This window comes from Epinephelus fuscoguttatus, linkage group LG4 (assembly GCF_011397635.1).
Source record: "Epinephelus fuscoguttatus linkage group LG4, E.fuscoguttatus.final_Chr_v1".
Taxonomy (NCBI): domain Eukaryota; kingdom Metazoa; phylum Chordata; class Actinopteri; order Perciformes; family Serranidae; genus Epinephelus; species Epinephelus fuscoguttatus.
Genome location: NC_064755.1, coordinates 34,729,226 through 34,741,667, shown reverse-complemented (window position 1 = coordinate 34,741,667; position 12,442 = coordinate 34,729,226). Strand labels below are relative to the sequence as shown.

Sequence of the window (12,442 nt, the reverse complement as noted above, 5' to 3'; positions counted from 1 at the left end):
ACAGATTACAGATGGAGAAAACTGGACAATGTATCATCCCACATTCCCAATAATTGTCCAGGTATAATACCACCACTGTCCCAACTATTATTCTGTTCCATTTTTGAAAAAAATGACTTTTATTATTTCTTTTCTGCCTCTCTATTCACTGGACTTTGACTTTAACAGTCTTGTCTAGGTCTGACCACCTTGTTGGTAAAACAAGGGGAAGCACAGGCTGCTGGACAATCAGGTTAGAGGGGCCAGTGAAGCAAAAGAGGTCAGATAGATGAACTGACCACAATGCTACTGTGTCTGTTCGTTCCAATAACGTCTCCTCCACATGACGGACCCTGAGGGGAAAGTCACATGAGGACAACTTTCCTCTTTTCACACTTCTGTTTGAATTCCAAAATACATCACGCAAAAAATTACAAATGCCTCCTCGTGCCCCTCTGAGTTTAAAACCCACTGTGAAGAATGAAAGCTCTTAATGTTGCCTGCCTCCGTGAATAGTCGACTCATGTAAATGTGCAGCCGTGGCGTTAGTCACGCTGGAGCGATAGGGCCCTGCTCGGAAGCTTTTGACTCTATTTGCTCCAGTCTGTCTGGTCTTATCTCACCGCCCCACTCTGTCTTTAATCTTGTTGCCTCAGAACTGTATCAGACACAAAGACGTGTCTCTCGGGAGTGTCTGGGAAGAATCAGAGCAAGTGATGAATGGCAGCGGGGAGTGGGAAGCTGGAGCATGATGGGATGTGGGGTTTTAGAAGCAAAGGCTCTTTTTAAAGGGGAAGTTCAGGGTATTAAAAGCAGCTACAAGGAGTTTTTAACTGGTTGTGAAATAGTCTCAACGTAGTACTGATGCCTCTATATGATGTACATAAGAAAACAAGACCATCAGTGAGAAGACTGGCTGTTTCTGGTGCATCTCATACAGATGTTTAAAGACACACTGTGCATCTGTTTCTGATGCCGAGGGTGACTGACTAAGCAGCATTTGACGTCCGGGCTGGTTTTTAAGAAAACAGGAGTGGATTTGTCTTTAGATAACCTTATTTTTGATCTTGTAATTTGTGGTTATGGTTGATACTGATTCTGGAAGAAAGAAAGAAAGAAAGAAAGAAAGAAAAATGGAGTTTGCATGTTCTCTCTGTGTCATTGTGGGTTTTCTCTGGGTACTCCAGCTTCCTCTAGCAGTCCAAAGACATGCAGGTTAATTGGTGACTCTAAACTCGCCGTAGGTGTGAATGTGAGCATGAATGGTTGTCTGTCTCTATGTGTCATCCCTGTGATATTCTGGCTACCTGTCCAGGGTGTACCCCGCTTCTCACCCATTGTCAGCTGGGATAGGCTCCAGCCCCTCTGCAACCCCGAACTGGATAAGTGGTTACAGAAAATGAATGAAGGAATGAATCTACTTAGTGGCCAGGCTGTTCCACTGATCGACAGTTGGTGGCAGTAATGTGTCGAGAAATATGGCAATGTACCTACAAAAAGAGGCAAAGAAGAGAATGCTTCCTGATGTAAGTACCACATGTTTCAAAATATTCTTAAGGCTACCTTTGATAGAAATGTTTATTATGAAGAAAGAGGCTGTGATTCTGTTTGTTCCATCTTTTATTGTTTCCTGTCATTGAACATGAATACTTAATCAATGCAACTGTTGACTAAATCCTACATACACAGCTGACACCAGGGTTGCAGATATGGACACTGAGATATCCAGCTACTGTACTGCAGACACGATACTCACTACAAATAACCAGATTACAGAGACACTGCTATTGTTTGTGGAGACTATGCAGACTGATGCTGAGAGGTTACACAGGATACTTTGCAAATGCGTTAGCGTGTTAGCATGATACAGTGTTGTTGGGTTTAAACGAATTGTTGTGGTCCAACTGGGTGTCTGTCTCGTCCTGATGGAGGTTGCAGAGCTTCATTCCCGGACGTAGACCCTTGTGCACACTACGTCGTCTGCCCCGAAAGTCTGGAGAAAACAAAAAGATAGTTGTGTGTTTTAAAGACCTGATGGTGAGAAGTCCTTACAGTTAGCTGGTTTCACCTCAACAAACACCTGTGACAGTAGAATACTGCACCTCAAGTATGTTGGGTAGTTTAATGGCGGGTTCACACATCAAAGTCTGGTTTCTTAGTCGAACTAATGTGAGGATGTTACACTTTCAGTTTTCTACCTGGTCCAGCAAAACCTGCATGTCTAGAAATTATAAACAGGAATCATGTGATCATTTCATAAGACAGCAGGTATTAAATACTTAAATAATGCAAGCATTTCGAGGAAGTCGCTCTGCTATCAGTCTTATCACAAAGGACGGCTTGCTCTGATAAGCTCCTAGCACGACTTGTTGCATTTGCCACAACGCGCAAATAGGCTGCAAGTTCATCGTGTTCGTCACCAAACAGGGAAAAAAAACATCTTCAACATTTTTTAACCAATGGCAAAAGACAAAATGGTACACTTCCTGCGATCAGCTCAAAAGGTATTCACACCAGAAATGCACAGTTACAGAGTTCACCGGACAGCTGTCCAAGCAACACATTCTCGCTCCGACCCTATCACACATCGACCTTTGGTCATGGACTTTCCACGTCCAGATTCGATGTGAAAGGTACCCTGGGTGTGTTGGTTGTTGAGGTTCTGGGACATTGTGTCAAGTTCTGCCTAAATACACTTCTGTTTTCACAGGAAATTCACCGTTTACATACAGTCTCTTTAAAAATAAAGGCACTAGATCTGTAAAACACTAAGAATTTTTTTTTGCCTTCAACAACTAACGTGGTTGGGTTTAGGCAACAAAACCACATGGTTAGGTTTAGGAAAAAAGACCAAGGTTTGGCATTATAATCTCACAGGACACAAACACTGCTCTCCTGGGTGAAGGTCCACCACTACCACCCGCCCCTGTTGGACTTTCGCCACCTTATTTTCGTTCTTGTCCTGCTGTGTTTCTCCCTGACGCCGCCGAGTGCCATTAAACTATAAAAGGACAGATTTTTTTGTCAGTGCCCGACGCTGCAAGTCACAGCCTAAGCAACAGTCATCAACGACTTTGGACGATCGGGTTTGACAGACCAACTTAACTGGTTGGCGGAGGCATACAATGGCGAGGAAAGACATGCAAAATGACTTCTTGAATTTTTGGAGAGAAATTAGGGAGTGTGTTTGTCTTAAGATGTGGCCTGAAAGACACATTGCACGAACTACTTTGTGTCAGGCACAATGAACCTTTCTGAACCAAGTCTTGACTCTTTTCTGTTTCCCCTCAGAAGCCTTTTTAAAAGTCATCTTTGCATTCAATTTTGACATCAAACACAACTTGTTTAATGGTTGTTGGCTTATGACAGTATTACCATATTGTTTGTGAGGGATCTATAAATGTCAAGGAAATCTTATAAAGCCATGATGTATGTGTCATGACATCACAGTCAAAATTATGGCCGTCAATCTAGGTCATTGTGCAGTCTGTTGATGACGAAACCAAAAGAAACTGCTTCATAACTGATTTATGCCTCCCTTGAATTCACAGGCTTGAAGTGTCTGAGTCCAATTGTCTGATGTGCCGTCATTTTTTCGTTTTATTTCAGGCTGATGTAGCCGCAGAAAATCCACACGACGTTGCCCTTACGCTGTTTTCAGACTAAACCAATTAAACGGATCATGCAAATCGTATGGAAATGTGCCCCACTTACAGTGTGAACTGCCACAGACAATCAGACCACTGCTTTATGATCGCTGGTCCTCCTTTGAGTCTCCAGCTGAAGCTCTGCAACTGTTTGTTTCTCTCTGTGTCTGGAGGCTTTTTTGGAAACACTGATATGATTCACAGTTTAGAGACTGTTTGTTTTGGGTTTACAGTTTCTTGTCCCAAAAGAAAGAGGCTGTCTGGTTGCAAAGATGACTCATGTCTCTTATTCTATAAAGAGGTTTCAAATTATTTGAAAATATTATACATATATAATATACTGCATCATCATTTTCTTACTGATGCCAACATATTTGGTTGAGCAGAGTGGTTAATGAGATTTCATATTTAAACACGTGCAGGTAAATAATAGTTTCATCCCAGTCAAATACTGACAAAAACTATTTTGTGTTGCAATTTAGAGGACAACTCGTAAATACTGTGACACTGGATGAAAGGTAGGTACATTTTCTTTTATTTTCTGTTTTGTACAGTCACACTTTAAGAGAGCACTCGCGGCTATTTTGGGCCTCACTCTTTTTAAAATTAAGCAAAATGTACAGCTCATCTCCAGTGTGCCATGCGTTATACCTTTAAGGTTTTTGGTTTGCTCCTGCTTCTGTTTATTCGACGACTTTGGAATGAGACCAGGTTGGCTTCTAGAGGCGTCCTTTTCATACTTAAAGTGTAAATATTTATTATGTGGTGCTAATATTCAATATCAAGGCCAAGTTATAGTAGATGTAGATCAACCTGCCAGTGAGTTGTACTATGTGTATATGAATATCTCATTTTGCAAACATCCATTTCTGTAGATGGTGCTAAACATTGTACTGGTCACACTGCCTATAAGAACATTTTTCGTTTTGTTTGCATCTGAAAAGGCTGTTTGCATCAAATGAGCAGAAACTGCATTTCCTGTGAAAATAGAAGTGTATTTGGAAAAGTTGTAATGCAATTGACAGGCGTAAATTAACAAGACTTCCTGGCATGTCAACATACAGAAAGATACCTCATGCGTCATATGTAGACATGAACGTCCACAGACAAAGCTGCGATATTTAATGAGTTAGGATGAGAATGTGTTGGATTTATAAAAAATCTTTTTTCTTTTTGACAGGGTTTCCAGTGATGGCAGTGTTGGCACCCACATCAAGCCAGCTGATTCAGCCTGATTCTGGGGCGTCAATGATATCGAGTCTTAGCCGAGTCAAGCAACCGGATGCAGCTCAGTTCATTTCATCCGGCATACCAAGTTTGGGCCGATGCTTTGCAAGGTCATTTCTAATTTTGGCCCAGTGATAGCAGTGTCGGCAGCTGGAATCAGGCCAGCTGATTCAACCTGAAATTTGGCCAGCTGATTTGGCCCAAATCTGGGGCATCATTCATAACGAGTCTCAGCCAAGTCAAGCGAGTTCAGGCCGATTCTGGGCCAGGTCATTTTCGCTACCTAGGTTTCACTTTGACTTCTCCAGTCAAAGTGGTCATCGCACCTTATTTGCAGGGTTAGGGTTTCTTACCATCCTTCACACTAACACCAACACTATCAAGCTGCTGTGGCTCCAAAACTAGGTCAGCTGTCTCAGGTGAATGATGACCAGATTTACTTTGTAGTGTTGTCATAGCAACAAATACAAGCTGCATGTACTGAGAACCAATTTCATACTGTTTACAGAATCCTTATGTGTAAACTCAGCTACATGATTGAAGAATGTGGCTCCGCTCAGGTTTTCGCTGTTAACACTGAACAGAAAAAGACTCGACAAGCTGCTCTGTGAATGTGGTCTGTCTGCGGGTTGTATGATGGCGTGACAGCAGGGAGGACTGAGGTGAGAAGAGCAGAGAAACACATGATGCTGTCGCAGCTCGGCCAGATCAATCTCCATTAGTACACGGATGCTTCAGCTCCTCCAGGGCAGCCAGGCCAAAGTGTCACCAAAGTAGCAGGCGCTGCAACAGCTTATATCACCCAAACATTAGAAAAGATTTAATATGTTCTGCCTTCCTCTGAATAATGAGGAGCTTCTAGTGGAATATTGAGACACTATTTAAGCACTGAAGATATGCCTCTTCTCAATACTTGCTTCTCAAGCTACGCAAACATCCTGTGATTACTTTTTCAGCATCTAAACCTTCTATATTGTTGTTTCAAGCTTTAGCCTTTTGGACATTCATCTTACAAGCACTCGAGGAACAACAAAGCAGAGCGTGGGAGCGTCGAACGTTGAGAGAGGAAAGAACTGTTGAGTCCCTGAGAACTGTTCGTCCGGTCCATTGGTCTTGGACAGCTCCCCTGCACATCGTTGGAGGGGCTTTGGACCCATTGACTTCTGCCCATATTAATCTGGCTAAATACAGGGGGTATTACTGCAATGTCAGCGTAGCAGCTCCTCTTGTTCTCCTTTCAGCATCTCTCCGCGGGGTGGATGAAAGCTCGGCTCCTTGGGAAACGGCCTCTCTCATTTCCTTTATAGATGAATCTCCAGGGTGACTTCATACACTCCCTGCCTCGTTTCATTAACCATTTCTCAAACGGAGTACACTGGCTGCTCTTCTAAAATCCCATCTTAATGCATCTGATGTCTCCCGAGTCTCCATGAGAACAAGCCACGTAACTAACGAGCCATACAGATTAGCTACCCATCAGATCACAGCCTCTCTATGCTTAAAATAACACTTCAGAATGAACATTTTAATTATTGTCTGTCCTCTCTTTGTTGATCTAAGCCGGAAATGAGAGTTCATTAATTGACTAAACTTCAGAGCTTTTCTTTTGTCTTTTTAAGCAGTAATCTATTAAGAGGTTTTCAGGGAGACAATGAGTCACCGCCCTGTGCTCACCAGTATGAGCTCATCGCCGTTCAGCTCTCGGGTCCAGTAGGTTTTGGGGCCGTCACCGTCCACCAGAGTCTGCTTACAGTACATCTTATTCTCCGACACCCAGGTGGCGAGGCTCTGCAGAGGGAAGGACAACAAGGTGGGAAGGTCAGTATCATGGTGTCAGTGAAGATAAAACACATTGGTGAAGTGTATCCTTCAAAGGGTCGGCTAATGCCAGCATCACTGATTGGTGGGTTCAGAAATGCGCTCTGTCGCACCCAACAGTGATGTCAAAGTGTACTGACACGTGCTGGAGTACACTTCCACACCACTGCATCAAGGTCAGAAGTAAAAGCAGATATAATCAACATTTTTTACAGTGATTAAGTATCAAAGGGTTCTTAGTTTGAACCAGGGGTAGGGGAGCCCCTCTGTGTGCATTTTGCATGTTTTCCCCGTGTCAGCATGGGTTCTCTCTGGGTACTCCGGCTTCCTCCCACAGTCTAAAGACATGCAGGTTAATTGGTGGCTCTAAATTGTCTGTAGGTGTGAATGTGAGTGTGAATGGTTGTCTGTCTCTATGTGTAAGCCCTGTGATAGTCTGGCGACCTGTCCAGGGTGAACCTCGCCTCTCGCCCAATGTCAGCTGGGATAGGCTCCAGCCCCCTGCGACCCCCAACAGGATAAGCAGTTACGGAAAGTGAATAAATGAGTATCAAATGACAATGTTAACAGTAATGTCAAAAGAGTCTTTAGTAGTGATTAACCTATTGAGAATTATCACCTGAATCTGCAACACCCCTCAACTTTGACTCTTTTTGTTTGTTTGTTTTTTTTGTTTTTCCATTGCAACTTTATCCCACCATACACCACCTGCTGAGCACCAAACAGCAGACAGACACAGTTACATATTAGCTGGTGAACACAGTGGAGCATTTAGCTGCTAAAGTTGGTGGAGACCAAAAACAGAGCTACAACAGCACGAAAGTTGGATTTACATTCTCAAACATGACTTTAAGTTGATGATGCTTGAAGGTGCGTCTTGATCCACCTCTTTTTCATTTTCAATTTGAACATTAAAATTAAAAAATTAAACATTTGTATTTTTACATTAAAAAAAAGTGAACACTAAAAATCTCGAAATATTGCAAAGAATTTTAGGGTTTGTTGGTGGGTCGATAAATTGTAAATGACACTGTGTGCAATGAAAACAGATTCAGCAAATAAATAATGATGTACAGTCATTGCATGGTTGTCTCTAGATAGTTTATATCATGCTTTTACTCACAGTGCTGTTACCAGTTGTCTTCCACCAGCATATAGATGTAATATTAGTTGTTCAAAACTCTCTTTTTCCATTGTCCAGTGTGCTCTTGGTCTTTATACATTCATTATTTCTTCATTTGAGGTTTAACTGGCGCTCCCTTGATTACGTTATCTCATTGTGCCCTCACCTTTAGCAGCTGACTGGAGAATTAGTGCCAACTACTGCTTATCTCAATGAATCAATTCCCATTATTTGCTTAACAGTAGCGGATGGAAAAGCACAGAAATTAGCATTTTTTGAATTTCAGATATTTAAGATTTCAGATTTTCTGAAAATTCTGTCAAAAATTGCGATACATTTGGATGTAAACCCAATTGATGTTTCCCCAGAACTGCATAATAATCCGTAGGTTTGTCACTACAGACGACTGTTTTTTTTTTTTTTTAAGATATTTTTTGCCTTTAATTGACAGGACAGTGAAGCGTGAAGAGGAGAGAGAGAGAGGGAGAGACATGCAGCAAATGGCCACAGGCTGGGCTCGAACCTGGGCCACTGCGGCAACAGCCTTGTACATGGGGTGCCTGCTCTATCCACTAAGCCACCGAGGCCCCAGACAACTGTTTTTACATACAAGAAATCATATGATCAGTTGTTGATATAAAACTTTTAATTATAGCAGCTTTAACCACATGATAAAGTTGATTCTGGTTCTGCTCCCTATTGGATCCTCTGAAAAACCACTGAACATCCATCACCTCCTATTAGCCTTATTGATATATAATATTCATATATTTTATTTTTTTAGTAGTTTTTTATATCTGACACAAATTGTATCTATATTATTACAGATATAAATTTGTTGAGGTTCCCGTATCCTTAACCAATATTAAACAGACGTTGCGCATTTAGCCAATTAATCCAAGATGTATTAAAGGTCCATGTTCATATTACTCTGTCCAGTTTTAGGACAGCGTTTTTAATATGTTGAGCTTGGCCTCTAGTTTCAATGAAGGAAACGTCAATGCTACAGCAAACAGTGATATTTTAGATAAAGCCTGCTCCATAGAGAAAACCCTCCCAGATGAGTGGAGTCTGATTAATGCTCATGGTTTTGGAGTGAGATGTCCTAAATGAACAAAGAAATATAATATTATAAATCAGTGGCCTGAGTCTTGAGCAGACTGAAAAAAAAAAGTAAAATCCTCTTAGCCCTTTGGTCAGTCGGGGTGTCCGTCTGCTAATTCGCTTCAATAATATTTCAAATGACTTCAACAGGATTAGTCAGACTTTGACTTCAGGACTAATTTCTCCTGATGTAACTGACTCAAATTGCCTATCAGAGAGCTAAGAATTCATAAAAGAGCAGAGCCAAGGTGACCCTGTGGCGCTAATTTGTGTTAATGGAGAGGATTTATCATTTTGGTCAGCTTAGGGTCCATTAACTGCACTCGTATCTCATTACCTCAACTGTCTGCTGACACAAAAGCTGCTCTGGTAGAGGAACAGTTTGACAGTTTGGGAATTATGTGTATTTGCTTTTTTTACTGAGGGTGTGATGATGAGATTGATACCACTCTCTTAATTTTATATTAAATATAAAGCTGAAGCATTATATCTGGTTTGTTTATTCAGTACGAAGTGTTAACACAAACTAATCAGTGAGTTATAGAGGTGGTGGTGGTAGACAGATTTTGTAGCCGTTGGACAGAGTCATGCTAGCTGAATCCCTGTTTCCAGTCTTTAAGCTAAGTCAAGTCAATCCAAAAAAAAATCTCTCTCCCTGTTGACTTCTGTACATAGCATTTTAGCATTCCAGGTTTACTCGTCTCAAAGTCAATGGGTATTTTTTCAATAGGTATTTGGTTAGATGCCTGAAATAAGGTCTGCGGTTAACACAAGCTTAACAGATGTTCAAGTTTTGTTCAGTGTGATAAATGATGTCAGGAAATGCCGCACTTGGGAATTTTGAAGCTTTTAGGTGTCTTAAAAAAGACTGTTGCTAACAAGTGGCTAAATGAGACTACAAAACGTCATCACGCTGAACACAGCTTTACAGCCTCGTTGTGGTGGCGATGTTGAGTCAGACCGAGCATTTTCTTCAGCTACAACTCAACAAAAACATGAGTACGAATATTTCCCAAAACATGAAACTATTACTTTAACGTCTATTTTAGAATTAAGTTTCCTTATCAAGTCCATAATCAAAAGTTGAGTTTACTATTCACATTTTCTCTTAAATGTTGGCGTCATGTGGCTGTCTGATTTTAATTACATTTTCCCACAGTGCTGAAAGATGTTTTTCCGCTCAGTAAAGCTGCATTTTCCTTTTCAAGGTAGCATCTTAAGTTAGTGATCCCGCTCCAAAAGCCTGGAACTGATCAAAGCTGCCGTCGCTTCAGTCCAACTCAAACACAACATTTATATCCAACAAAATTAAAATTTGGATAGGGCCATAATGAAAACCCTTAGTGTTTTTCCCTGCATTTTCTTGCATAGTTGCTCATAAGACAATTTGTTTGGTAATTAGTAAAAATGTTTGTACTTGTTGAAGCTCTGCTGCTCAGTGTCGGACGGAGCAGCAGCCTCAGTTTCTCAGAGGCAAATGTTAATCACCATATCAAAGGTAAGGAAAGCCATCATGGATCCCTGCGGGCCGCCGTCCACAGTCTTTGCCAAGCTGAACAACAGCAGGGTTTTTCTACAGCTCTCCCTCTGATTTTCTTTTTCCTAATAAAGCCAGAACCCAGAGAGTCAATTAGCTACGGCTCCGTTTTAAGCTTAGCATCAGTCTCAGCCTCTGACTTGGATGGATTTTCTCTCATTCTCTTTGTTGCACGTAAAGTCACGGACAAATTCTCACACATCGTCCCTCTCTTCCAAATAACACACCAGAGCTCGTGCACACACATTTGAGACTACGACAAATTCATCCTGCATTCAATTTTACCATGTCCTGCGTTTTTCTGTAGCTTTTTACTTATCAGAACATCTGCTGCCTTTGGCTTTGGCTCAGACTCTCACAGACTTTCAATTGCTTATCAGACACAAACAGTGTGTCGAAAAGTAGGAGAACATCTCATTTCTTGCTCGGTTTAAAACTTTTTTTTTTTCTTGGTTGGTTTTACATTTCTTCCAGCGCCCGAAATAACACGCTCAGTTCCTCTTGGACTCATCTCTTCCCGCAGTTTGATCACATTATCTCTCTCACGTCAGTGTTTGCTCATTACTTTTTACAGTCTCAGCAGTTTCTGCCCAGTTGCTGTTTATTGAATCAACTGATATTTCACTGAGTGACAAACATCACATCTGAGTGATGAGACATGCAGAACTGCCTTAAGCTTCACTTTCCATAAAAACAACTTAACACTGACTACAACAAAAATTCTTGTCCTGAAAAGTCCAAACTCCTGGAGTGATTGGTTTCCATAAGAAGCAATGGTCCTAATTAGTCATTTCTTCAGTCATCAGAAAATGTTGGCATTGTACGTTTCTGCAAACCACAAATGTCACATTTGCACATTTCACACGAATCATATCAATGTTTCTAATATGATGTAATATATGTGAATATATAACTAACTTTGTTATGGATAGGTGAAGGGGATGGTGGATGGCGTGTCACCTAGGCGAGACGCCTGCCAAGCTGCGGACCACTGTTCAAGACCAACAAATGACAGAATCAGTTCAGTCAGGAACACTTAAGTCAAATAAAAAATTAAATCCATTTGCAGTATTACATTTGGCAGTATGGCTCTTTTCTGGGGTCTCTCTGGCTTTCCTAGGCCTATGCAGAAATTCTCTTCCACACGTCTGCATGGAAAGCCTTAAGGCGGAGAGCGTACACCTCCCTGCCCTTCCATGCGCCTACATGGAAATCCTAAGGCAGGGAGAGCAGCAGCAAACTTTTTTACCCAGACAATGATGTTTTTCCTGTTGGGATTTTGCATCCAAAACCAGGTATTTTAACCCAAAACATGATATTTTCCTGACCTTAACCAAGTGGTTTTGGGGCCCAAACCTAACCAAGTTAACCACAGCATTGCTGAAGCGTATCCACTACATATTAATGTGCAAATGGGACGTATCTGTGGTCTTCAGGAAACATGTAATGTCAACATTTTTTGTAGCAATTGGGTTGTCATTCTACTTATGATATGTGTCTCAGTCATAATTTTCATTTCTCCCTTAAAGAGAAGACCTTAAGAGATTTTTTTTTGTTTGACTGACAGACGTCTTGGCCTATCACGGTTGGTGGTGGTTGCGGTCTTGTCCCACAGTTGCTCTACCCCGATTTTGCCCGTATTTTGACTCTCTGGTTTTTCATCTATTTTTTTCCATCCATCCATCCATCCATCCATCCATCCATCTTCATCTGCTTATCCAGGGCCAGGTCGCGGGGGCAGCAGGCCGAGCAATGCACCCCAGACGTCCAGCAACACTTTCCAGCTCCTCCTGGGGGACCCCAAGGCGTTCCCAGGCCAGATGAGATATATAATTCCTCCAGCATGTTCTGGGTCTGCCCCGGGGCCTCCTACCAGTGGGACGTGCCTGAAACACCTCTAACAGAAGGCGCCCAGGAGGATCCTGATCAGATGCCCGAACCACCTCAACTGACCCCTTTCAACGCAAAGGAGCAGCGACTCTACTCCGAGCTCCCTCTGGATGTCCG

The 12,442-nt window shown here is 41.9% G+C and overlaps 1 protein-coding gene across 1 annotated transcript in view; it reads right to left on the bottom strand.

Moving 5' to 3' along the window:
- Positions 1-1,581: 1,581 nt before the first annotated feature.
- The window catches only part of crabp1a (cellular retinoic acid binding protein 1a), a 31,571-nt gene continuing 20,710 nt past the window's right edge, over positions 1,582-12,442 (bottom strand). Inside the window, exons 3-4 of the mRNA XM_049573576.1 lie at positions 6,528-6,641; positions 1,582-1,972 (exon numbers count right to left, since the gene is read on the bottom strand). Of these exons, the coding sequence (XP_049429533.1) occupies positions 1,922-1,972; positions 6,528-6,641 (165 nt within the window). The 3' untranslated portion in view covers positions 1,582-1,921. The remainder of the gene's footprint in view (positions 1,973-6,527; positions 6,642-12,442) is intronic.